The 24827-nt window shown below is 33.6% G+C and overlaps 18 protein-coding genes and 3 pseudogenes across 21 annotated transcripts, besides 4 other annotated features; 12 read left to right on the top strand and 9 right to left on the bottom strand.

The window, feature by feature from the left end:
* Positions 1–106: 106 nt before the first annotated feature.
* TVAGG3_0342430 (thiamine pyrophosphokinase family) lies at positions 107–1187 on the bottom strand (the record flags this gene model as incomplete). Its single annotated transcript, XM_001313681.1, has 1 exon — positions 181–903. One exon carries the CDS (start codon positions 901–903, stop codon positions 181–183), a length of 723 nt encoding a protein of 240 aa, XP_001313682.1.
* A 1495-nt stretch (positions 1188–2682) lies between these two features.
* Positions 2683–2719: a mobile genetic element.
* Positions 2683–2719: a terminal%2Cinverted (terminal inverted repeat of Banshee-A3 transposon ID:TVAGG3_0342440).
* A 230-nt stretch (positions 2720–2949) lies between these two features.
* Positions 2950–3051: a terminal%2Cinverted (terminal inverted repeat of Maverick-3 transposon ID:TVAGG3_0342450).
* Positions 2950–24827: part of a mobile genetic element that runs on past the window's edge.
* TVAGG3_0342460 (phage tail repeat-like family) lies at positions 3179–3997 on the top strand (the record flags this gene model as incomplete). Its single annotated transcript, XM_051230781.1, has 1 exon — positions 3179–3997. One exon carries the CDS (start codon positions 3179–3181, stop codon positions 3995–3997), a length of 819 nt encoding a protein of 272 aa, XP_051100511.1.
* On the top strand, positions 4137–4499 carry TVAGG3_0342470 (uncharacterized protein; the record flags this gene model as incomplete). Its single annotated transcript, XM_001313680.2, has 1 exon — positions 4137–4499. The coding sequence occupies one exon, from the start codon at positions 4137–4139 to the stop codon at positions 4497–4499; it is 363 nt and encodes a 120-aa protein (XP_001313681.1).
* TVAGG3_0342480 (uncharacterized protein) lies at positions 4760–5608 on the bottom strand (the record flags this gene model as incomplete). Its single annotated transcript, XM_001313679.1, has 1 exon — positions 4760–5608. One exon carries the CDS (start codon positions 5606–5608, stop codon positions 4760–4762), a length of 849 nt encoding a protein of 282 aa, XP_001313680.1.
* On the top strand, positions 5627–6298 carry TVAGG3_0342490 (phage tail repeat-like family; the record flags this gene model as incomplete). The annotated part of the gene is made up of 1 exon (XM_001313678.2): positions 5627–6298. A coding segment is annotated over one exon (672 nt), but the record flags the coding sequence as incomplete, so codon positions are not given.
* TVAGG3_0342500 (uncharacterized protein) lies at positions 8746–8898 on the top strand (the record flags this gene model as incomplete). The annotated part of the gene is made up of 1 exon (XM_001313677.1): positions 8746–8898. The coding sequence occupies one exon, from the start codon at positions 8746–8748 to the stop codon at positions 8896–8898; it is 153 nt and encodes a 50-aa protein (XP_001313678.1).
* Positions 8918–9502, top strand: TVAGG3_0342510 (phage tail repeat-like family; the record flags this gene model as incomplete). The annotated part of the gene is made up of 1 exon (XM_051230782.1): positions 8918–9502. One exon carries the CDS (start codon positions 8918–8920, stop codon positions 9500–9502), a length of 585 nt encoding a protein of 194 aa, XP_051100512.1.
* Positions 9548–11677, top strand: TVAGG3_0342520 (DNA/RNA polymerases family; the record flags this gene model as incomplete). Its single annotated transcript, XM_051230783.1, has 1 exon — positions 9548–11677. The coding sequence occupies one exon, from the start codon at positions 9548–9550 to the stop codon at positions 11675–11677; it is 2130 nt and encodes a 709-aa protein (XP_051100513.1).
* TVAGG3_0342530 (uncharacterized protein) lies at positions 11750–12610 on the top strand (the record flags this gene model as incomplete). The annotated part of the gene is made up of 1 exon (XM_051230784.1): positions 11750–12610. The coding sequence occupies one exon, from the start codon at positions 11750–11752 to the stop codon at positions 12608–12610; it is 861 nt and encodes a 286-aa protein (XP_051100514.1).
* TVAGG3_0342540 (uncharacterized protein) lies at positions 13322–13546 on the top strand (the record flags this gene model as incomplete). The annotated part of the gene is made up of 1 exon (XM_001313676.1): positions 13322–13546. One exon carries the CDS (start codon positions 13322–13324, stop codon positions 13544–13546), a length of 225 nt encoding a protein of 74 aa, XP_001313677.1.
* Positions 13665–14248, top strand: TVAGG3_0342550 (annotated as a pseudogene). Its single transcript has one exon. A coding segment is annotated over exon 1 (584 nt).
* On the top strand, positions 14910–15824 carry TVAGG3_0342560 (organellar and viral DNA polymerase type B; the record flags this gene model as incomplete). Its single annotated transcript, XM_001313675.1, has 1 exon — positions 14910–15824. One exon carries the CDS (start codon positions 14910–14912, stop codon positions 15822–15824), a length of 915 nt encoding a protein of 304 aa, XP_001313676.1.
* TVAGG3_0342570 (KilA, N-terminal/APSES-type HTH, DNA-binding family) lies at positions 16675–17454 on the top strand (the record flags this gene model as incomplete). The annotated part of the gene is made up of 1 exon (XM_001313674.1): positions 16675–17454. The coding sequence occupies one exon, from the start codon at positions 16675–16677 to the stop codon at positions 17452–17454; it is 780 nt and encodes a 259-aa protein (XP_001313675.1).
* TVAGG3_0342580 (protein of unknown function, DUF4106 family) lies at positions 17470–18342 on the bottom strand (the record flags this gene model as incomplete). Its single annotated transcript, XM_001313673.1, has 1 exon — positions 17470–18342. One exon carries the CDS (start codon positions 18340–18342, stop codon positions 17470–17472), a length of 873 nt encoding a protein of 290 aa, XP_001313674.1.
* TVAGG3_0342590 (uncharacterized protein) lies at positions 18379–18834 on the top strand (the record flags this gene model as incomplete). The annotated part of the gene is made up of 1 exon (XM_001313672.1): positions 18379–18834. One exon carries the CDS (start codon positions 18379–18381, stop codon positions 18832–18834), a length of 456 nt encoding a protein of 151 aa, XP_001313673.1.
* Positions 18851–19270, bottom strand: TVAGG3_0342600 (protein of unknown function, DUF4108 family; the record flags this gene model as incomplete). The annotated part of the gene is made up of 1 exon (XM_051230785.1): positions 18851–19270. The coding sequence occupies one exon, from the start codon at positions 19268–19270 to the stop codon at positions 18851–18853; it is 420 nt and encodes a 139-aa protein (XP_051100515.1).
* Positions 19320–19637, bottom strand: TVAGG3_0342610 (uncharacterized protein; the record flags this gene model as incomplete). The annotated part of the gene is made up of 1 exon (XM_001313671.1): positions 19320–19637. The coding sequence occupies one exon, from the start codon at positions 19635–19637 to the stop codon at positions 19320–19322; it is 318 nt and encodes a 105-aa protein (XP_001313672.1).
* Positions 19674–20907, bottom strand: TVAGG3_0342620 (annotated as a pseudogene). The gene has a single exon. A coding segment is annotated over exon 1 (1234 nt).
* Positions 20939–21736, bottom strand: TVAGG3_0342630 (uncharacterized protein; the record flags this gene model as incomplete). The annotated part of the gene is made up of 1 exon (XM_051230786.1): positions 20939–21736. One exon carries the CDS (start codon positions 21734–21736, stop codon positions 20939–20941), a length of 798 nt encoding a protein of 265 aa, XP_051100516.1.
* TVAGG3_0342640 (protein of unknown function, DUF4106 family) lies at positions 21741–22277 on the bottom strand (the record flags this gene model as incomplete). Its single annotated transcript, XM_051230787.1, has 1 exon — positions 21741–22277. One exon carries the CDS (start codon positions 22275–22277, stop codon positions 21741–21743), a length of 537 nt encoding a protein of 178 aa, XP_051100517.1.
* On the bottom strand, positions 22654–23919 carry TVAGG3_0342650 (annotated as a pseudogene). Its single transcript has one exon. A coding segment is annotated over exon 1 (1266 nt).

The following is a 24827-nucleotide window of genomic DNA, read 5'->3' on the forward strand; positions in this document are numbered from 1 at the left end:
ATTCAATTATTCTCACACTCCCCATAAAAATCATATTTAGATCGTTTGGGCTTAAAAATGAATCATTATTGAAGATATATTTTGGATATAAAAAATAATGCAAAAATTTATTACGTAATGATAGAGTTCTTTTACAGTTTAATGGTGTGATGACTATAATTTAAACAAACAACAGCCTTGTTACTTTTTTGCAGCTTTCTTTTGAATTTCAATGACTTTCTTAGCCTGTAATGTCCAGAAAATAGGTACTTTTGTATCGATAGTTACTTCTTTTGCAGCTACTTCGTTACTTGAGCTGATGAATTTGCCCATTGCGAGAGTTTGGCCGTTTAAGTTCCATCTCAAGCCTTTAGTCTTAAGAGAAACTGGTTTTAATAGCGGGAGTAGTCCGCAAACGTTTGTTGTGACTTTTTGAGGAGTCAAAATTTTTGTTCTTCCTGGGAAGATCCAATTAGAAAAGTTGCTATCATCAGCAAGAATTATGGATAAATCCGGACGTGATAATGCTGAATGAATTTCTGCAGCTGTTTGATCGAATCTTCCATCAAAAGCGCCTAAAAGTAAGATCGGGTTCTTGCATTTCATCTCTGAAAGCAAGTTAATAGCTTTCTCTGCATCTGTAAAGTTTTGATTTTTAAGATCTACAAATTGGGTACCTGCGAGTTCGAATTCGTGCTTAATTTCCGGTCTTATTGTCTTGATATCTCCAACAACAGCATCTGGTGCAAGAATATCGTGATCCTTGTCATGATCTTGTATATCCCAAATTTTATTCGCTCCTCCATCAACACAGATGCGAATATTCGCTTGCTTCCATACTTTATCGAAGTATTTTGGAAGTTGACTGTTTAAAGTAATTGCAGCATATGGAAGTCCATGCTCAAGTGGATTTGAAACAATCATTTTTGTTTTTTTTTGTTTTTTATTGATCGTGTTCGTTCTTGGACTGTATTCAATAGAATTTATGCAATCAAAGATTATCGATTTATATTATAGTAACAAATGAACTTGCAGTACATCCATTTTCTCAAAAAAAATGGCTTATGTAGATCATCCTTCGAAATTAGATACCATTTTACTAGTATTGCTTGAAAGATTCTTTTAAAAATGCAAGACTTTGGCTAATATATGACAAACAATTATTTGTTTTTCAACCTGAAAATACTGACATTTAAAATCATGTTGAAATTGAGCCAAACATATCTACATTGAAGTTTAGAGCAAATTTTATAACTATTTGTATCTTGATTTTCAATCCAAAAGGGAATAATATTAAAGAATTTTGCAATAATATGCTTTTCTTGAGAAATAATCTCCTTATTCCTTTGAAAATACATTGTCTACCATGTGAATAGCCTTTTTGATAAACATTCCATTAACTTCATAACTTTCGATATACATATTGCATATTTCTATATTTTCCTCAGGTAAAATACTAGGTATGCCAAATTGAAATTCTTGACAAGAGATATTTTTTGTATAAATAAAGATATAATATGAATGAATATAAAAAAAGATATTTTGATTCATTCTCATTACTATCACACATATTCAGACATATGACAAATATATTTAGGTTCAATTTTAGATATGTGGGTGTGAATTCGCATTTTTTTTCAGGAGTCGTAAAATCGCTCTCAAATCAAGCGAATTCCGGACAATCTAATGATGACAAGCTAGAATAGGATTTCTTTTCAAAAAACGAATTTTTTATTGCAATCTGATCACAGTGTCCCTTAGAAATAGAACAAAAAGTGCCAATGATCTGATCAACTTTTAAAAACTTTAATTCTGTATTAACAATATATCATAAATGAATATTTATACCCGAAATTAAAGTTTTAAAAGATGATCGGAAATTGGTTATTTTTGAAACATCATTATTTGGACCTAATTCTTGGATCATTTAAATAGAAAGTTGAAATGTTTTATGAATTTATGAGAGATTTCGAAAAGATAAAACTAAAGTACTCACAAAATCTAGATTGAGAGGCAGTCAATGACTTATGAGGGGAAATTAACGCATGGAATTTAATATTATTTAGGTTGATATTCTTGCTTATTATTTCAGAAAAAAATCTTAAAAATTTCAATATGAAAATTGAAAGCAATTCAAAAAAATTGCTAACATGTAAATTTTAATATCCTATGCATAATTTCATATTTTGAACATTTTTTATTTTTGTTTAAAACTTAAAATTTTGCGAATTTAATATAATTTATAAAATATAATACGTATATATATTTAAAATACACTAAATTTAATTGTTAATTGACGTTTTTGGGAATGAATTTTATCAAAACATGCCTGAATCCGAAAATTTGAAAGAACGAATTACACAATCATATATGTAGAATTCAAAATACAAACTTAAAGATTGTATACGTTTAAAATTATTCAGATTGTGTTTGATTTCCACTCATTCTGTTTCTTTTGAACTCTAACACTAACATTTCATGATGATTACATGATCCATTTATACATGGTTGAATTGTTCCAGATTCTACCAGAAAATCAATCCAAATTTCTCAATGCATTCATGTTGATTGGACAAAATTTAAAATTTATCAGCCTGTTTCCAGAGAAACTCATATATTCCCTAATGAAATGTAATTTTTGCTACATTTATTTCAATCAAATTTCAAAAAATTGACTGCAGAGCTTGAAAAGGTGATGAATTGTAATAAACAGAAATTCATCAAAAGTGACAGCTCTCAATTTTTTGACATTTGTAAATTCTAAATTGAATGAGAAAAATGAAATAATACTAAGCATAATACAATATTCTAGATTTAATTATAATTAGGAAAAAGTTAGTTTTGAGAGTACTTTTCATAGGCATATAGAATGAAATCTTCTGAAAAATAATATCACATAAACTCATATTATTTTCTAATATATAACTATTTTATATAAAAATCAAATTAAAAAAAAAAAAAAAAAAAAAAAAAAAAAAAAAAGAAAAAAAAAAAAAAAAAGGTAGTGGGGCTTCCAGGCACTTCGTGCCTTCTAGCCCTGAAGATGTTTAGTAATAAATGAAGTTTTTATTCGGAAAATTGTTAGTCTTCTGGGTCGAAAACATTATATAATGTTTCACTTTTCACAAATTATATATGTTTTCATGCTTTGTCACTTTTCTGTCACTTTTCGGGTAAAAACATTTTTATATATATATAAATGAATTTTACAAAACCACCGTTACCGTTCTTTGGAAATAAGAGTAAATGTAAAGATATTATATTGAGAGAACTTAAGAAACTACCGAATGGTCTAACATTTGTAGATTTGTTCGGTGGAAGTTTCTATATATCCCATTTGTGCCATATAATATTTCCAGACTCAAAGATTATATGCAATGACTTCGACAACTATATGGACCGTCTCAAACATATTCCAGACACAAACAAAATATTGAAAGAGTTAAAAGAAAAGATTCAGATAGGTAAGATGGAACGTATACCATTAGATAACAAAAATATTGTGAGAGAGGTTTTGAAAAAAGCAGAATATATAGACTGGGATAGTATATCTGCTAGACTATTATATAGTGGTGCTATAAGAGTTCATGACATTGAAACACTTATGTCAAAAGTTTTATATCTTAACTATACAAATGTTTTCAAAGAGGACATAGAAAAATATATTGAGGGTATAGAGTTTGTGAGATGTCATTGGACAGAGTTGTATGAAAAATATAAAGACAAGGAAAATGTTTTCTTTATAGTGGACCCGCCGTTCTATAACACATGGGATTTTCAATACCAAGTAGACTGGACTTTGAGAGACTCTTTAGAAACTTTAGACGTTTTACATAACCATCCATGCTTTTACTTTACATCCGATAAAAGTGGCTTGGAAACCGTTATGAGATGGTTAGAGGACATACATGACTATGAGTTTAGATACGATAAGATAGAATATGAGAGAGGTCCTATAAACTGGAGAAAGTGTCATAACAAAGAAATTTTACTAGTAAGTAAATGTGGTTTGAAATAGGACTACTTGTTTTAGGTTTTTTCCATTGTGTCATTTACTTATTTGACGTGGCAGAAAGATATAGAGAATATGAAGATGAACCAATGCCTGCAAATGTTCAGCATATGTACTCGTAAGAGATATTTTTATCTAATATTAAATGGACGCACAGAACTTAGCGAATGCACAGCAACCTGGACAACCAAACCCAGAGAATATTCCAAATGAAGTTAGAATACAAACTGCAATGGCAAACTATGGTCAAGTGCCAACAGATGTACAAATGCAAACTGCCATGTCAAATGACGCTGCGTTAGGTTTGCCACCATGGTATGCAAATATGAGATGGAAAGAGTTTTATACAAACCCTGAAGTGGGATATAAACAACTCTATGCAGATGACGCGAACACAGGAGTTGACCCAGAATATGTTTTCTACCAGAGGAGAAACAGAATGTATGAGCTCCAGTTAAAGAATGCTATGGAACTCAACAGGAAACGTAAGAGACTAGGCGGACATTAGATTTTTACATATAGTAAAATGGGTTTCTTCAGTAGTATTGGAAACTTCTTTCGAAATGTTGGAAGAGGTATATGGAATGGAATAAAAACCGTAGGAAGAGGAATTTGGAACGGAGTCAAAAATATTGGTAAAAGAGTAGGTCAGTTCGTTGGTATTATACCTAAAGACCCTGAAAGAACAAGCTCCTGTCATACAACAGCCTGAACCTGCACCACAGTCTAGTTGGCAACCAAATCCAACACCTCAACCGTATTAAAAAATTATATTTTTACCGTTCGATAGTAGTTGTATATGAAACTAAGTTCTAAGTAAAACGCATGGTATAATGGAATTATTCTTTTTCTTCCATCTGTAGTAAACCATACTTGAAAGTCTGAAATACTTCCACTTGGTGGTTCGTATAACTTTGTAGGTTTTTCGTAAAAGTCATTTGCCAAGCATAAGAAAGAGTTTTGGGCGCCAGAAAATGAAGCATGAACAATAATAGCAGCTGGGTCGAAAACATCTTTAAATAAATATGGTTCATCTCTTGCATATCGACTGTAAATATTTGCTAAAGGAAGTTCGACTTTCTGATTTAACATTCTTTGCAAATAATACCATGACATTGCAGTGAATTCTGTATATATTTGTTCGTCTTTCTTTGGATTGTCTTCGTAGATTTGAAATGACACTTGTGAATTTTGTTTGTCATATACAATTCTCACATAAAGTGTGCTCTCGGTATTTGCATATTCATCAGCATATTTTGCATAACATGAATTTATTTTATCTTCTATATTTTTTAACGCAGTCTGTAGAGAAGATGAAAGGTCAACTTGTATTAGCTCAATTTCTTCCCACATTTTTCGTTTCCCTTCAGATATATAATCTATATGAAACCTTACAATAAATGGAAAACTTTTATCTTCTACAGACACAAACTTCATTCTACGAAAGCCAATAGCTTTTGTGACAGATGGGTCTCTTAGCCATCTTAATGGGTAGTCAAAACGATAGCCTTCATGCTTTACGGTCTCTGTCTCAAACTTTTGACCGACATTAGTAAAAAGTTCATCTAATGGTTTAGTTGTAGCAACTCTTGAATTTTCTTTTTCTATTGGAAGCATATTTTATCTAGAATAAAAATGTCAAATGAAACAGCGTCTATGAGAGAAATACAACACAACCGACAACTCATTATACAAGCTCTAAATAAGAACACAACAAACTTTTCAAACTATTCTAAGATATCTGAGTCATTGAAAGAAGGAAACTTAAAACTGACATTAAACCCAATGACAGATGAGTTTCTGTTTCAAGACAATAAGAACCATACTGTCTGTATAAATCCAACAAAAGGAACTTTAAACGAGAAACCTATAAATGAACTTCTTTTGAAAGCAGATGTTGACAACAAAGCTGACAAAGAATATGTAGACGATGCAATAGCAAAAGAAGAAGAAAGAGCTAACAATGCTTATGCAACAAAAGAACATACTCATCCTGAACTAGCAGACAAAACATATGTTGACAATAAAATGTCAAGTGAAGTGACAAGAGCTGAAAACGAATATTCTAAAAAGACTCATACACATTCTATATCTGAAATAACAGACTTACAAGAAACCTTAAACAGTAAAAGTGCCGTTGGACATACACATACCATTGCAAATATTACAAACTTACAAGAAACCTTAAACAGGAAAAGTGACGTTGGACATACACATACCATTGCAAATATTACAAACTTACAAGAAACCTTAAACAGTAAAAGTGCCGTTGGACATACACATACATCTTCTGAAATAACAGACTTAAACGTTAGCCTTGAAAAGAAAGCAGATAAAACATATGTCAATGAAATATACCAAAGTTTAGTTGGAACAAAAAATATTGAAACTATTGTTGGTGACTTTTCTGTCAATGAAGAAAATAAATATTTTAGATGTGAGTTTGTACACTCCTTAAGAAATGGTATACGGTATAAACTCATTCCGAAAAATAACAATGAAATGTATGTAAGCTATATAAAGAATGATGGTACACAAGTTAAAGTTCCATTAGACAACAACTGCTACTTAAACTTATATGGAGACGAACAAAAGAAATATTTAAGAGTTTATGAAATGACAGATATGACATTGCCTGACCCAGCTCCAGTACCATATTATTATGACTATGGTGTTGACGCACGTGTAGACCCAAAAAAGCAAACATTATATTTAGAATATTATAGATATAAAAGATATAATGCAATAGAAAAAACGAGAATAGTATACTATTATGAAGATGACAGAAATAAATATTATAGTCAAGATTTTACCTACCCTGAAAACATAAGATTATATTATAAAAATATTCTGACACAAACCAGAAGAAACCTGAAATAGTTGCACTATATTTTAAGTTCAAAAGAGACAATCCTATAATGTCTCATATGTTTGATTTAATGAACCCAGTAGGTTCTATTTATACATCTATGGAAGCAAGAAGTCCTCAAGTAATGTTTGGTGTTGGTGCATGGAACAAATAGTCGACAGGTTTTTGTATTGTGCAAACTCTTCAAAGGAAACAGGTGGAAGTAAAACGATTTCAGGTGAAAATTTACCTGCACACAGTCACTACATAGATTTAAGTACATCTCAAGCAGGTTGGCATAAGCATAGATATTGGGATTGGTCAGGAATGACAAAAGGTAAAGGATATGATGTTAAAGACGACGTTAAGTTTGCTATAAATTGTTACTGGGATGACACTCAGGAGAAGGAAACCATACACATTTCGTTTCAGGATATACACAAACAACGGGACAAAGTAAAGAATACATGCCACCTTACATGACAGTTTACGCATGGTATAGAATTGCTTAGTCGTCATTTTCAACTTCTTTAGCATATTCGTCAGGAGTTGTCTTATATTTGTTAGGAACTGTTTTTGAAAGTATACCACCTTGAACTTTGACAAGTTTGAAACGAGGTCTGACAATAGTCGTTTTATCTTCTGCTTGCAGTCTGTACATTTTGCCATGTTTGCCTAAAACTTCATAATATTCTCTTGTATACTTTCTTCTATTTTTACGAACACGAATGTGAGTACCTGTCGGGTTCCCATTGTTTGTCATAGTCAATAGTATTTTCATATGGGTCGCGTTTAGGTATTTCTATTTTTACTTTGTCACCTTTCTGAAGTTTGAAGCCCGGCATTCTTTCTTGTTTGTCTCTTTTGACTAAATTATTAAATATATAGTCTTTCTCTAAGTCAGGGTTGTTTTTCATTTCTTCGGGGGAGTGGTTTCCCAAACCTTTTTGTTTACGGCTATTGTAAATATTTAAAACTTGTCTCATCTTTGCCATGGAGAAGTGTCTATATTTGTCGTCATATGACATTTCATTTGCTTCACCACCTTGTGGTTGGTTTAAGTCTCTTAACATTTTTATACAACCGTCAATGACACCAAGAGCAGAATGGTTTTGGTCGACAATGAAATATTGGTTTACATTTTTTGAACGCAGATAGTTTTTACATCATCTGATTTGAAAGAACTTTCATAGTCAGATGTCAGTTTTGTTGGATGGTATTTGTCAACGAATATTGTCAAAGCAGTTTTCACATCTAAAATATTTTTGGACCATAATGGTATGGCTTCACAGTATCTTGTGTTTTGACCAACAAATATTAGCCAGTATGGTGGTCCATCTTCTCTATACCTCGGAATGTTTTCCAAGATATCCATAAACCAAGCATTTGGTGTTGAACTAAAGATTTTTATCATGAGTGCTTTCTTTGTTGCCTTAGAAACATAGGGGTCCTTGTTTGGATTCGTCATTTTTTAACCCATAAGAAATGGGTTTATTTGGCGCATTAGCAGGAGTTGCATCCAGATTTTTGCCCGCAGTGGGAACAATAGCCAGAGGTGTATTTGGAGTTGGAAGGAAGATTTTGAGTACATTAGGTATATTTAAAGAGAAAGCACAACCTATTATACAAACTGTACAGAAAGGTTGGGATGTAGCACGAGATGCAGCAAATCTTATTCCAAATCCTGAAACAAGAGGAAAAAGTTCAAGGATGGATGGACAATGTAGGAAGACAAGCAGGAACTATTATAACAAAGCAAATGACTACTATAACCAAGCAGGACACTATATGGACCAAGGTGAAAGATTCTTTAACAGAGGATATAACCATGCACAACAATGGGTAAACAATAACCAACCTCAACCGCCTCAAACGTGGGGAATGTAAAGTTTTTTACTGAGATGAAATGAACAATACAGCATTGAGACAAATGGGTTCAAGATGGATTTGTCGACTTCCAGCAGTTACACAACGTGTTTGTCAAGTTCTTCCTATACCTCAGGAAGTTTTAGACCGACTTAAAAAACAACAACAACCAGTTGAAAACAAACCAAACTAAAATTTTTTACTGAGATGAAATGACCGAAGAAGTTGAAACGGTAGATTTGACACCACAAACAAAAAGTTCAGAACCATTGTCAAAACCTGTCAAAGAACTTACAGATGAAGAGAAAAATTCAATAATAGAAAGTGCCAGGTCTGGAAATACAAACCCTAACTATAAAGTCACTTTTCATAGAAATGGAACGGCTAGTATCTCAAAAAAGAAACAGACTCTCACAAATAAAATATTGAAGTCTGAAGGAGCTTTCGAGACAACAGATGGAAAAGTTTACTTCACCGACCAACAGTTCATTATAGAACATCTCATTGACTTAGAGTCGAAATATTCTAAACTTTACAACAAACACAAAAAGTTGAAAGGAAAACAAAAACAAATGGCATATGATATTTATGAAGATGTTGACGACACAACTGTTCCTGCAGGTGAGGTAAAGCCCGAGGAACCGAAAAGTGACGAAAAACCGATAGAAGAAGAGAAACCAAAAACTGAAGATAAACCAAAACCAAAGTTTAGTTTCCAAACTAAACCAAGTCAACCTTCATTAGCTGGTATGGGTTGGCGTCAAAGACTTATGGCAGCAGGTGGTTATGTAAAGTAAAGAAAAAAATATTTTTTTATTTTTATAAAAATGCCCCCATATAGAATGGATAGAAAATCTGCTAGAATAAAAGCAGAGTTAGAAAGATATGGTTGGAAAGTTTCGAAGAATTTTAAATATAGGAAGGGAAGACCCATAAAAGTCTATGACAAATTGTCTGGTCTTCGCTACGAAATGGACTTAGAAACAGCGCGCGCAAATTATCCAAACAGACTAGAGAGGTTAGAAGAAGAACGTCTTATGGACATGCCTTTCGATGTTAGTGAACCTCAAGTTGAAGGACACGACGGCTTTGCCAGATTCTACTGGAAACATGACGAACAATTGCATCCTTTGAGAAGGAAAAAAGGAAAAGGTGAAGACGCACATGCTCCCATGGAAAGAACAAGATATGCATATGAAAAGTACCGTGAAGTTAGAAGTAAAATTACATCTGGTCGAACCTTTACAGTAAACTTTGACGAAGGAAAGAACAAAGAAGGCTTCATGGGAGTACTTGCTGCCATACAAGATGGAAATAAGAAAGGATACAATCTCAGACTAACCGTAACAGATTTAGATGGTCATATTTACTATGCACATGGCAATGTCACAACAGCTGCAATGCTTCTTGACGCTTTCAAGACTACAAAGAGAGAACAAATGGTTGACTCCGACTCAGACATTTTGAATGCAATTGAAGGAATTGCAAGTGTCAAGTTCGAATGGTACCAACCTAACCCTCAAGCAGTCAGACAACATGCTGGATACTTCCCCTTCATAAATAAGTCTGACATTGACTTGACAAGGTATGGAATTTACAATTCAATTGAAACAATTGTCAATGAACCTTGCATTCTTACATGTCTCAGGAACTCTGGTCTTGTTACAGATGAGAAAATGAAGTATCTTGAGTCATGTGTGAAGACAAGGTACATTCTCAGAGGTCAATTGGCAAAAATTGCACCGTTGGCAAATGTCAATATCCGAGTCAACATACCTACAGCTAAAGGTTCTTCACATGACGACTATGTTGTTGACTTCAAATTGCCATGGTTGAAGATTGTAATTGTCCACAACCACTTCATGTTGAACGAAAGTCTTATGTTCGGAAAAGGCAAGTGCAACATTGTCAGAGCTGTAAACATTCTTTTCGAGAAAGGTTTGTTGGAACCAATTCCAGATGACAAGCTGACAGAAACTTTTGTACCAAAAGACGAAACAAACTTTTCACTGTTAGCAAGACCAAAAGTTGTTCCAGACAAAGTTCTAGTACAAAAGAAGTACACAGCTCCAAAAGGAGTTGGATTGTTCGGATACCAACCTGAACCAGAAGAACTTCCAATGAGGTTGCAAGAACTTCAAGATGCTATAAACAAACTTCCATTGAGAAATCCAATCGACGTCAAATTGTATTGGAGAGCATCAGAGTTAGCTCAGAAGGTTTTATATGAAACAGGTTGCTTCGACGATGTTTATGAGATAACAGGAGAAGTTTCTCAGAAGATAAGAGACTCACTTGAATTTCCACGAACTGGTCCGATTGGATGCGACAAGTTCGACTCAGATGAAAAGATATACTATGTCGACCTTAACGCTGCGTACATGAGGTTCGTCCAATATATCCCGACTGGAATTCCAAACGAAGATGGTGAGTTCCCGGGAAGGAACTATACAGTTGGAAAAGTCATACAACAACTGTATGATATTAGGAAAGCTTCAAACCCCAAACTTGCAATGACACTCAAATTGCTTATGAATTCGACATGGGGATATTCCATTAAGAAACCTCAAGAGATGAAGAGTAAACATTATGAGAAGGTCGACAACTTTGTTGAAAGGTTCTCCCCTTTTGTTTTGAAGTACGAATTCACTCAAGGTCAAAGTGGCTTAGTAACCACATTAAAACCTATTGTCGAACATTGGTCTTACCCTCAGTTCGCAAAGGCAGTCCTTGACAACTACAACAAATTCTTCTCCGAAGTCAAATCCAAAGTGAAGGTTTACTATGAGAACATTGACGCACTCATGACGAACGAAGAAGGGTACAACAAACTCATTGAAATGGGAATGGTCGGTGAGAAGATGGGCTGTTTTAAGCTAGATAAGGTATTTTCCGAAGTTCATGTAATATCGAAAAGGAAATATTGGGCTGTTAAAGAAGATGGTGAAATAGTTAAACATTGCATGAAGTAAAACGTTGCATGAAATAAAATATTGCATGAAGTAAAAACGTTTTTTAAAACCATATATTTTTACATATATTAAATGTTTCAGGTTGAAAAACAAAGAACAAAAGTAGCAGATACAAAACCGTTAGACTATATCTTTACAAATGCTGGTAGGACAATATCAGATGAAGAAATTTCATCCCGTACTTACAGGTTTGACTTTCCAATTCGTTGGCTTCAAAGTCCTTCAGATGCAAAGGCAATAGGATTTAGAAGAGTTTTGTTTTCAAAAAGAACTAACGCATTTATGTTCGCAGTATATTTTCATGGGCAATATGAAGGTTCTAATGGTCTAATAGACAAATTTGACGAAATGAGAATCTTTACAGTTCGTTCAGACGAAAGTCTTGAGAAAACTCTAAATGACTTTCAAACTCAAATAAACAAATACTACTGGGAATTTCAAGAAAAATACGACTCTTTACTAAATGGAACGTACTATCTAAAACTAGAATACAACAAGATGAATTCCACCGTTTCATTTCAAAGGATTGAAATTAACCCTCCAAGAAGTACAGAGTTTTTATTTTGGGAAGTAGACAAACGTTCTTGGGCACAATTTCTTCGGTTACTAAACCAGAACGAACCATTGCCACCTGACGGTCCGTTTAAATTTATACGCCCACCAGCAGATTTGACAGTTTATAGAAACGTGTTTGACCCTCAAAATGTTATGTGTCATGCAAGTTTCAGTTCAAGCAACAACAGTTTTCTTTGTATCGGTAAGGACTTTTATGACTTTGCTTCTAAATTCTACGAACCACCTAGTAACAGTTTCTCTGACTTTCAAGTTTGGTTCACAACAAACGGTGTGCAACATATTATTCCATTGTACTATGACTTTTATCTCGAATTGTCTTTCATATATAACTACGGAAAAGTGCTGAAAAAGTATTGAATGTGAAGATATTAGAAAATAACATTTTTTCTAACATCGTAGAAAACTCATGAAAACAATTTATTTTTGTGAATATGTAAGCGGCTCATAGCTCAGTGGTATGGGCTACCTCGTTAAAGGCGTCGAAGACCTCGGTTCAAATCCCGATTCGCGCAGGTTTTTTCCTTTTATGCAGTGAAATTTCATGTACATAGGTTACTTTGGTGTTAGACCCTAGTGAAGAAAATAGAACGATATAAGTTTACATTTGTAAGGTTATTTTGGTGTTAGACCCTAGTGAAGAAAATAGAACGATATAAGTTTACATTTGTAAAGTTGGACGATAAAAATCTCTGCTACTGTCAGTAAAAGTACTGCTACTGTCAGTAAAAGTACTGCTACTGTCAGTAAAAGTACTGCTACTGTCAGTAAAAGTACTGCTACTGTCAGAAAAAGTACTGCTATTGTCAGAAAAAGTACTGCTACTGACAGTAAAAGTACTGCTACTGACAGTAAAAGTACTGCTACTGACAGTAAAAGTACTGCTAGGAGCAGAAAAAAGGAAAATTTGAGAGGGTTTTCGACGATAAAGTACTGCTACTGTCAGTAAAAGTACTGCTACTGTCAGAAAAAGTACTGCTACTGTCAGTAAAAGTACTGCTACTGTCAGTAGCAGTACTGCTAGGAGCAGAGATTTTTATCGTTGTGGTCCGACGGTTAAGCCACAAACGAATGTCCGACGTCCCACCAACCGAGCCCATTCCCAAACCAGAGGAACCTAAAGCACCAGCCCCTGCACCTCAGTTCCAGCAATTCCAATCTCAATCCAAATTACTACCAATTCCAATACAAATCGAAGAAGGTCTGAACCGCTTACGCAAAGATTATGCCACAGCCCCAATTGAGAGAAAGTTGTTGCTAAATTCAGTAAAAATAATGTTTAGGGTAGAAGGGTAGATCTACCCTGATATCTACCCTCTTTTCTACCCTCTTGAATTTTCATGAATTTCATCGTAGAAAACTCTTGAAAACAATTTATTTTTAAAACAATATATTTTTTTTTATTTTATTTGAAATGTACGCTGAGTTTGTTGGAGAAGACCGTTGGGAAACTTGTTTGTTAGATGAGAAATATGAAATTCACTGTTGTGAGTCATTTGAAGTCAGAAACAAAAAGACAAAAAGAGTTTTAAGCGAATGGGAGCGAAATGACGGATATGCTGATATGAAGATGGGTGGAAAACACTATTTTAAACATGTTGTCATTGCAACTCATTTTATACCGAATCCTAACAATTTACCTTTTGTAGACCATATAAACCATATAAGAAACGACAATAGACTTGAAAACTTACGTTGGGTCACTTATTCTGAAAACAATAAGAACAAGGGTAGATTTAGAGATATTATATTCGAATTTGTCGACGAACTAGAAGATGAAACAATTGAAATTACAGACTATGGCAAGCATACGTTTGAGTTTTACTACTATGCGAAGAACAAGACTCTTTCTACTTTTATACCGGCGTAAACTATAGGAAATTACAAGTATATTTTACTAAGGCGGGCTATGCTTATGTAAACACTAGAGATACAGATGGAAAATACGTTCGAATACTTCTTAACAAATTCAAGAAGCTATATGGCATACCATTTTAAAACAATATATTTTTACATATATTAAATGCTTCAGGTTGAAAGAATACGGTGGAGCCAAAAGTGGCTCGACCTCAAAACAAGCATTTTATGAGCTTACAAAGGGTGTTATGAATGAATTCAAAGGTATTTACATACATCCTGACCTCGTTCATTTTGTTGCTAAATTCAGTAAAAATAATGTTTAGGGTAGAAGGTTAGATATAACCTGATATCTACCCTCTTTTCTACCCTCTTGAATTTTCATGAATTTTCATGATTTCATCGTAAATGTTTTGTCGAAACTTCTTCATCGTATATGCTTTGTCGAAACTTCTTCTTCGTAAATGTTTTGTCAAAACTTCTTCGTAAATGTTTTGTCAAGACTTCTTCATCGTAATGAGCGTAAATGACCCAAAAATATAATTTAGGGTAGAAGGTTAGATATAACCTCTTTTCTACCCTCTTTTCTACCCTCTTGAATTTTCATGAATTTTCATGATTTCATCGTAAATGTTTTGTCATGAATTTCATCGTAAATGTTTTGTCATGATTTCATCGTAAATGTTTTGTCAAGACTTCTTCGTACATGTTTTCTACCCTCTTGAATTTTCATGAATTTTCCCGAAATAAAAAATAAAGTTAGTTTTTTTAAAAAAATATTTTTTATTTTTATTGTAAGAACATGTTAGCAACAACAGCACCAAACTCGTTAGTCATGAACCCAACTTCAATGTTAGTAGAGATGAAAAGCTTCATTCCTTCTTCATATACTTTCGAAACAGAAATCCAGAAGATAAAGCAAGAACTTCTCCAAGGAGATTTAGATTGCACTGCAAAAGATGAAACAGATGAAGAATATCTTTATGAAATGCAGGATATTATTGACCATTTACCCAAATTGCCTGAAATCCAACAACAAAAGCTTACTATTCCAGAATTCGATGAAATAGAAGTCAAAGCAACTGACTCAGTAGAAATAAAGAAGTTCATACGAAAGGTTAACTATGAGTTTCTTGGATTTCATTGCAACCACAAAGTCATGGACAAAGATTGCGATATGGTATATAAGAACATCTCTGACATATACAAATCTGGGGAGTTTAAGACCTACGACAACTTTGTTTCGTTAGTTGCTGAATGTGTATGGCAGATAAGAGATAAAGATAGAAGAGGTAAGATATGGAATGAACAGATAAAACCCGCAACTTTTGAGTTAAAGAGAGCAATTGACGCCTTAGTCATACTAGCAGGTAAGGTTTCAGAATATAACGCAAAAATGAACCCACAATGTTCTAAATGTAAAGCAGCAATGAGGAAATATAACTACTCCGTCAAAGAGATAGAACGTATGCGAAACGACTATGCTGACTTAAAGAGGGAGGCAGAGAAACCAGCAGAAGATAAAATGGACATGTTGACATTTCTAAACAAAAACTATCCAACAGCTGACGATTTCCTTCTTTCAGATGTCAAGAAGAAATATAAAGAAACCTTCGGTATCGTTAAAACATTCGATGTACTAAAAGAAGAAATTGAAGCTACGAAATTGTTTAGAATTTCACGAATTCACAATGTTTACCATGTAAAACGCTTATAAAATAACTGGGGTAGAAATGAGGGTAGATATCGGGTTAGATATACCCATCTACCCTAAACATTATTTTTTGGTCATTTACGCTCATTACGAAGAAGAAGTTTTGACAAAACATATACGAAGAAGTCTTGACAAAACATATACGATGAAATCATGACAAAACATTTACGATGAAATCATGAAAATTCAAGAGGTGACAAAACATATACGATGAAATCATGAAAATTCATGAAAATTCAAGAGGGTAGAAAAGAGGGTAGAAAAGAGGTTATATCTACCCATCTACCCTAAACATTATTTTTTGGTCATTTACGCTCATTACGAAGAAGAAGTCTTGACAAAACATATACGATGAAATCATGACAAAACATTTACGATGAAATCATGACAAAACATTTACGAAGAAGTCTTGACAAAACATTTACGAAGAAGTCTTGACAAAACATTTACGATGAAATCATGACAAAACATTTACGAAGAAGTCTTGACAAAACATTTACGAAGAAGTCTTGACAAAACATATACGATGAAATCATGAAAATTCATGAAAATTCAAGAGGGTAGAAAAGAGGGTAGAAAAGAGGTTATATCTACCCATCTACCCTAAACATTATTTTTTGGTCATTTACGCTCATTACGAAGAAGAAGTCTTGACAAAACATATACGATGAAATCATGACAAAACATTTACGATGAAATCATGACAAAACATTTACGAAGAAGTCTTGACAAAACATTTACGAAGAAGTCTTGACAAAACATTTACGATGAAAATCGTGAATTTCCTTAAGATAGAAAAAATAAAGTTATTTTTATTTTTATTTATTTTTTTATCCGGAATATAAAGACAGATATGTCAACAACAGAGAACACAACAACAGTTATAGTCCATGAAGACATAAATGAAGAATATGAGTACATACAGTTTAACAAACAACTCCGTCTCATTCGTTCGGTCAAAGACGATATGTACCAAATGCAAAGTATTTTGACAGCATGTTTTGCTCCAGATACTATGAAACCACAAGATTGGTTTGAATTAAATAGCACTCATGAACTCCTCAGTGAGTTTGAACATGTAGAACTTAAAAAGATGTACCAAGACAGACAAAACTTACCATCACATCTAAAAGGTATATATGTTCATAAGTTCCTAGTTAGTTCAATAGCAATGTGGGCTTCACCTCGTTATGCAATCTACATACTTATGCTACTTGACGAACTTTGTACAAAGCAGAGAGAAGATATGATGAAAGAAGACAAAAACATACAGAAAAGAATACCACGTTCGGTACCAAAAGGAAAGGAAAAGAACTATAAGTATATGATTTATACTGAAGAGATGGAAAATGAAGAAGACAGAGATATGGTTATGTTGCATTTAGTCAGAAGAAACAACAAAAGCTTTTACGACCTTGCTAAGATTTACAAATCTGACAGAAATTGGTTCTATCGCGAAAACTTACCGATTTCAATGACACCGAATGAAGATGTGAAACAAATAGTTCAAGATACGTTACCTCAAACACACTATGATATTAAAGGTTGTACAATTCTTACCTTCAAAGAAGATTTGCCATTGTTAAAGGAAAAAATAACAGAGTATTTTGACAACTTCAAACAAGTAGGGTAGATGAACCATTTATTTTTATTGACTTTTTACAATTTGAACTTTGTTCGCGTAGATATGAATTCTGAAAGAAGTATGAGGGTCTTGTATGACTTTGTACTTCTCCCATAGTTCATGTCTGTCAAACTTACCTGCCATGGACTCTTTCATAAGTTCCATGAAATCGTCTTCGGACAATCCGGGGAAAAGTATGATATCAGTAAGTATTCTCTTTACATCCTTACTTAAACTCTTTGCTGTCTGTACACAAATGACAACAGAGATGTTAAAGTGTCTGAGCTTCTTAAGAATTCGACACATATCTTGTTCTCTATTCTTTAACAAAGGATGAGAAGCAAAGTCATCTAAGATAAGAAGACATCTATGAGGGTAGGTCTTCCAATCGTAAGATTGCAATTTCTTCGAAATGTATTCTATCTCTTTCTGTTTGTTTCTGAAGTGTTTCTTCTCTAATATTCTCTGCATTTCCTCATTTGGGTCTTTAAACTTCGAATTGACATACTCATTTATAGCATTATACTTCAAAACTCTTCTTTGGTACTTCTTTATCCAATCTAACAACTCAGTATCCTTTATACATACTAACTTAGATTTCTTTATAATATCTTTGAACGAATTGACGGTTTGGTCAAATTGACCAGAAGTACTACAAATGACTACTAACTCATAGAATGGGTTCTTCTCATCTAGTTCTTGTTGTTGTGCAGCCATTTTAAGATAAGTGAAAGTCTTACCCGACCCAGGTGGTGCGATTAGACCTGTTATACCATTCTGAGCAAATAGGAACTTGTCATGTATGGGTTTTATCTGAGCATTTTCCAACTTCCTCTTGTTCTTGTTTAAAACATTCTCAAATTTCTTGTCAATGTCAGCAAACTTTTTTTCTAACATATTTTTAGAAAAATTAAAATTTTTATCTTTTTGAAAATGTCTAGCGATTTCGCTATCTATATTCGAGACAAACTTTTTGACAGCAAAACATCTGTAGACCATAAAATCTTACATAGTGTAAACAAGAAAGGGGAATTTGTTCTAAAGTTCTGTTTCTGGGAATATGACAAGAACCATAAAACATTAAGCAGAGAAGTCTTAAAATTTGTCAATGACAGACTTGTTGACAGAGATGACGCCGATTGGAAAGATGAAGTCCAACAAAAGTTCTTAGAATGCAAAGAAGACACATGCGCTGTTCTTGAAGATGAAATAGAAAACAGAATAGAAGAGCTATTAAAGGACAAAGACCTTTTACAAAAATATGGTTCTGAGAAGTTTGACATAACTCCACCAGAGAAGAAGAAGAAGAGAGAGAAGAAAGAAAAGAAAGTAGAAGAAGAGAAGAAAGAACCAGAGCCAGTTCCAGAGAAAAAGAAATTTGACATGTAAAAATAAAATTTTATTTTTAGAACATTTCTGGGTCAATGTCAATGTTCTCTTCCTCTTTAGGAGCAAACACTGGTTTAGACTCTAAAATCTTTTTACCCAATCTACCCTGAACTTCAACTATCTTAGACTCATAATATTCATAGTCGTCTGCTTTCTTTGGTTCATAAGGTATAACAAGTTTGTATGCTTTGCCTTCTTTAAGGTTTGAAAACCTTCTGTCAAAATTTTCTTTGACTGCTAACAAACCTTCTATGTCTAAGTCTTCAAATTTCGCACCATTTTTAGTCACAATAGCAAACTTAACTGGTTCGATGTTCCAAACTTTGCTGAATGAAGACTTTTCAAAATGGTAGAAGTAAACATTCAAATAAGCGAATGGGTCTAGTTCTTCTTTGACTTCTGTCATGTACTTGTTGACTGAAATATATTTCGTCATCTTTTCTATCGGATAAAAAAATATTTTTTTTAAAATTTACTCAGAAAAATTATTTCTTTCTATATTTGCCATTCCGAACTTCGAAAAGATGTTTTATACTAGCATAGAATTTTTCTCTAGAGCTTGGTCTTATATCGTTTTCATGACAATATTTTCTATATTCTTCATATAAAGCCTTTTTTTCATACATTTCATAAGGACAATCTAACCAGAATAGCGCATATCCATTTTCGTTATCTAGGTCTCTATATGTTTCTTCTGTTTGTGGAATTTCGCTTTCTTCTGTTTGTGGAATTTCGCTTTGTGGCTTAAAAAGATGTGGGCAAGAAGGGTCTGGCGCTATGTAAAAAGTTAATTTTTCTGTCATCTTTTCTATCGGATAAAAAAATATTTTTTTTTAAATTTACTCATAAAAAATTTTCTTTGTATATACACCATTCTGTATGTCTAAAAGATTTTTGACATTTGCCAAGAATGTTCGTTTAGACGCTGCCATATAACCATATTCTTGACAATATTGTTTATATTCATCGTACAATGACCTTTCATCTAAACACTCAAAGTTAGTCTCATCTATAAACAGTTCATATACACTCTTGTTTGCTTCTAACAATGTTTGTCTCTCTTCGGTATATGGAATTTGTCTTGGATTGAACTTAGAAATATCTAATGTCAAAATATGAGAACAAGTGGTTGTAAAAGTCAGATGTCAAAGTTTCTGCTAAGTCGTCAAAATATTCTGTATCTTGCATATGAGAATCTGACGTTCTGACAACTACATATCTTCTGTCAGAACTTTCTAACTTCATCGGAACAGCATTGTTTGAAACCATAATGAAGTTTGCAACATTTTCACAAACTCTTTGGTCTTTATACTTTCTTTCAACAACTCCAACTTTGTCTGTTATAAGACTCTTCAAAGCATCTGAGTTTAAAACTTTTGTTGTATCTATACTTTGAAGTTCGTTGCATACTATAAGTTTCATATTCTCTATTGAGGAGTTAAACTTGCCACAGATGTTTTCTAAGTTTGTCATATTCGGGTTCGAATAGCCTTCTAACAGTTTGCACAAAATATCTGTAAAGAATGTGTTCTTACCAGTTCCTTGCTTTCCAATTATAATGAGAGCAGTTTCATTTTTAGCACTTGGATGTTGTAAGATGTTTGCAAACCAACATAAGATATACTCATAAACCTTTTCGTTTCCATTGCATATAATTTCTTTGACATGGTCTAACCAAGCTTCTATAATATTTTCTTTCCATTCTACTTGTTCGTATTTATATCCAGTGAAGATAGAATAGAAGTTTGGAGAAGGTGTATAAAACTTTATACCTCGAACTGAAAAATCTTCTAACTTTGACAATAAGATATCCCAAGCATCTAACATCTTCATTCCAACTTGTACAACTTTTATTTTCTTAAGTTTCTGTCTACATTCTTGTTCAGACACTATTGTTGCTCTTGGTTTGTTAAAGACTACATCCCATTCTTTCATGACATAACATTCTGGGGCAGAGTCAACATAAATGACTAAACGTTTCAAATTCTCGACTGCTTTGTTATAGTCTCTAAATGGACACATATTTCTGAATGCTTGGAAGTCATAAAAATCTGAAACATCTATTCTGTACATTTTTATAAAAATAAAAAAAAATATTATTTTTTTATTCTTGACTTTGTTGTTCCATTTGTTGCATTTGTTGTTCTTGAGCTATTTGTTGTTGAAGTTGTTCTTGTAATACAATACTTTCACCAGTTGCATCTTCCAATTCGAAACTTTCTGCCGTCATTGACAAATACATAGGACATAAAAGTTTTACAGGAACAAAGTTTGCGTCGACTAAGGTTAAGTTTATGTTTGCTAAAGTGTTTGAGTTCACTAAAGCTGAAAACTCTGCATTCGAATGAACAATAGGCAAACCAGCAGAGAATGTGTTGTTTATACGCATGAGTATCTTTTGGTCATAGTAGTTTCTGTCGACATTCGAATAACACTTTGAACCTAAGTTTGAAACAATATATAAAATAGGTGTGCTTAAAGTCAATGGAATAGACATTCCTTGTATGACACCTTTTCCTGTTATAGGAAACTGTTGGTAGTAAAAACCAGATATAAGTTTTGTATTATAGCTCATATCGTTTATAGTAAACTCAGTCGGACATCCAAACATAATGAAACCTGCTCTAGTTGCAGCACATGTTACATCCGTCCTTAAAGTATTAAATAAGTCAACAAAACCTGTTGGTGGTATATCTGAGTAAGTATCTTCAAAGGAGTATTTTTTACCATTCACAACAATAAAGTCTTCTGGTGTCAAAAGAGCAAAACAGGCTTTAGTCGTCATTGTGTTTAAGGTTAGTTTACAATATCGTCCTTGAGGACTTTGTAAGTTTGTTGTTATAGAATTATATGACTCAGGGTTTTTAGTCGTAATAGTATAAACCATTATGTCTTCTGCCATTTACTTAGCAAATAAATTTTAATGAAATGTTGTGGTCGTCAAATATTTTTATAACGTCTGGGAAACTATACTTTAAGTTCAACGTTTCACCTCCTTTCATAACGTATATCTTGTCAATGACATTATATGAAACACCACAGCAACTAATGTCGGGTTCTATTTCTTTGATGTTTATATCGTCTGCCTCTGTCAAAAGTTTCAATAGTTCTTTCAAAACTTCATGAGGTGCAATGACATAGGAGCTCACCTTTACAGGGTTGTGTTCGACCAAGTTTAACATTATACCTAAAGCTTGACAAATCTTCTCCTGAGTTTGAAGTTTGTCTTTCAGTTGTTGGTAGTCGTTTCGAATATCTGCAACAGAACTTAAGTCTCTGCTAACTTCAGGGTATGTTGGTTGTTCTTTTACAGGAACTATTGTTATACCATCTTCGTCCTCGTATGGTTTCCCCACTTCAACATCTCTGTCTTTGACATTGACAATAACACTTTGACTGTTTGTTTGAGTTGGTGAATTTAACTTCACATCTGCCACCGCCATTAAACCTTTTGAAACACTTACGCTTCTATTTTTCGGAAATGACATTTTACTTAGAATAAAAAGATGGACGTATTTGAGTATCTCTTCGAATTGAAGCAGAACAAAGTTTACACACACAAACAATACAAATACATTGACAGAATAGTTCTTTATACAAACAATGGAAAATGTTATAGAATAGCAGTCTTTGCTGAACCAAAATATTTTCATAAAGCAAAGAAAGTTGGTATAACTGAAATGGTGAAAGTTCTTGAAGCAGACAAAAATATAACAACAAAACTTACAGATATTTCTAAAGGTAAGTTTATAATACAATATTATGTCAAAACTGGCGTACTGTCAATATTTGACGGAGAGAAGTCAGTTCAAGAACAACTTACTGACCTGCTGCCAAAATCTGCTCGATGGAAGCTGTCGTTATGCCAATCTGAGGAGCCCCAGCAGGTTTCATCGAACGAATCTTCAAAAGAGCATCTTCCGTGAAAAGTGCTATTGGTTTTGTAAACTTCTTTGCTTTCAATTCATCTGGACCGTCTCTGTCACCAGTATATTGTATTTGTACAGTACCAACAGTTGAAATACCACCCATAAAGTCTTCTGAGTCAGCAAATGGAATGCCAAGCCAAAAGTTTGAACGGTCTCCATTTGTATATTGAGTTTTTTGACCTCCTGTATGAGTCCATACTTTCACATATGGCATAATAGAACTTTGCATTTCAGGGTTAATGGTTGTTGTGAAGTTGTTGTTAAAGTTCATAGCATCTAATGTCAAGTTGTATGACCTCATATCCTCAACTGTAGAATATTCTTCTCTTGGATAGTATTTGCCATCTATGTTTATATGATATTTAATACCAGGGTTGTAGAAACAAGAATAGTCATTTATAGTTCGTCTGAACAGTACAAACATAGTATCTGCATGTTTCATTGCAGTTGTTAAGGCAATATCTGTTCTTGCACCTGGGTCAGCACTTTGGTTTCCAACTTCACCTGCAAAGTCTTTGACAGATATTTGGTGTATAGGGAACATAAGTGGAACTGCAATATATTTGGCAGCTAAAGCATTTGAAATATCTGGGTCCAACATATAGACTGCAAGTCTGCTTTCTATTCTCTTGCATTCAAATTTTTCGCATGTGAACTTAACTGGGTCCCAAGCATCTCCAGCAGCATTGAAATAATAGTTTACTTCAGTGTTGAGGTTTGAGAAACCAAAGTCTAAGTCAACTTTGTTTTTGCAAAAGTCGGCGAATGACATTTTATTTGTTCCCACTACTTCTGTAAGAGTGAATGGGTCTTGTGTTGGTGCAATGACTAAGTTATTTTTGCTTGGAGTAAGTTCGATAGAAATTTTTCCTGCCCAGTTTGGCAAGTATCTTAAAAACCTGAAGATGAGGAAAGATGACAAAGGAACTCTAAGTTTCAGTTTTACTTTGGTTACTGCTGCTGCAGTTTGTCCAGAAAGGTTAACATAAACTCCTGGAACGTTAGGGTCAAGTCTCTTATTTTCTCAATAGTTGCATACTGGTCTGTTTGTTCTCTAGCTTGTGGTTGTACTGAGTTTCTCAAAGCGAACCATTCATAGTTTGCCCATGTTACTGTTTTGAACTAAGTCAGAGTTAGAATATATCTTATATCCCATGAAAACTTCTGGAGCATATTGGTATCCGACATAGAAAATTCCATTGCAACCTTTCTTGTCAACAACTTGGCAGAAGGTTTTATTTCAATGTCTTGTTCCACGTATAAGAATGAGTTGTCAATAGAAATAATATGAAACCTGTCGCAAGCAATATCTACTGTTGTTGAAGAACCTTCTCCAAACTCACCTACGTTTCCATAAGAAACAGCAGTTGTATATTCGTAAGTTCCAGGAACTATTTCTGACCTTCTAATGGCATTGTCGCATTCGTTATACCATTCGGAAACATTTCCATTCATAGCATCCAAAACTGTTTGGCGTTATATTCTGAGCGGCGTACATTTCATATGAGTAAAAATATAGAATAGTTGGATTTATATGTCATAATAGAACCCACGTGGACCAAGCTTTACTTTCTTCCTGACTGAGTTTTTAACTCTTCTTTTTCCTTCATTGCCCTCTGCTTGAAGTTGTTGCATCTTTGCATTATGTTCATCTAGTATGTTGCAAATTTCCCATGTCCTTTTTGCCTTTTGGCTCTGGTCGCCATCTCAGGTAACCTATATCCTAGAAAGAGTTTGTCATAGTCTGTATTTGAGTCTTCGCGTATTGTTTGCATGACTCTTTCCTGAGTTTCCGGTTCAAGCTCTTCAAACAGTGCCTGTCCATATGGAATATGCTCGTTTCCAAATATATGTTTTTGTAGCCATTCTGGTTTTCTTTCCATGTTACCAACTATATCTTTTGTGAATGGGAAAGCTTTTACCCAATCTTTCAGTCTTGCGTCGTTTATTTCTGTAGTTGGTTTTATTTTGTCAAGGAACATGTTTTTCAATACTAACATTTCATTTGGTACTGTCCATTTGAGTTTACTTAAATATTCATCCCTTCTCGGTTCATTGTCTGCA

This window comes from Trichomonas vaginalis, chromosome V (genome assembly GCF_026262505.1).
Source record: "Trichomonas vaginalis G3 chromosome V, whole genome shotgun sequence".
Lineage (NCBI taxonomy): Eukaryota > Parabasalia > Trichomonadida > Trichomonadidae > Trichomonas > Trichomonas vaginalis.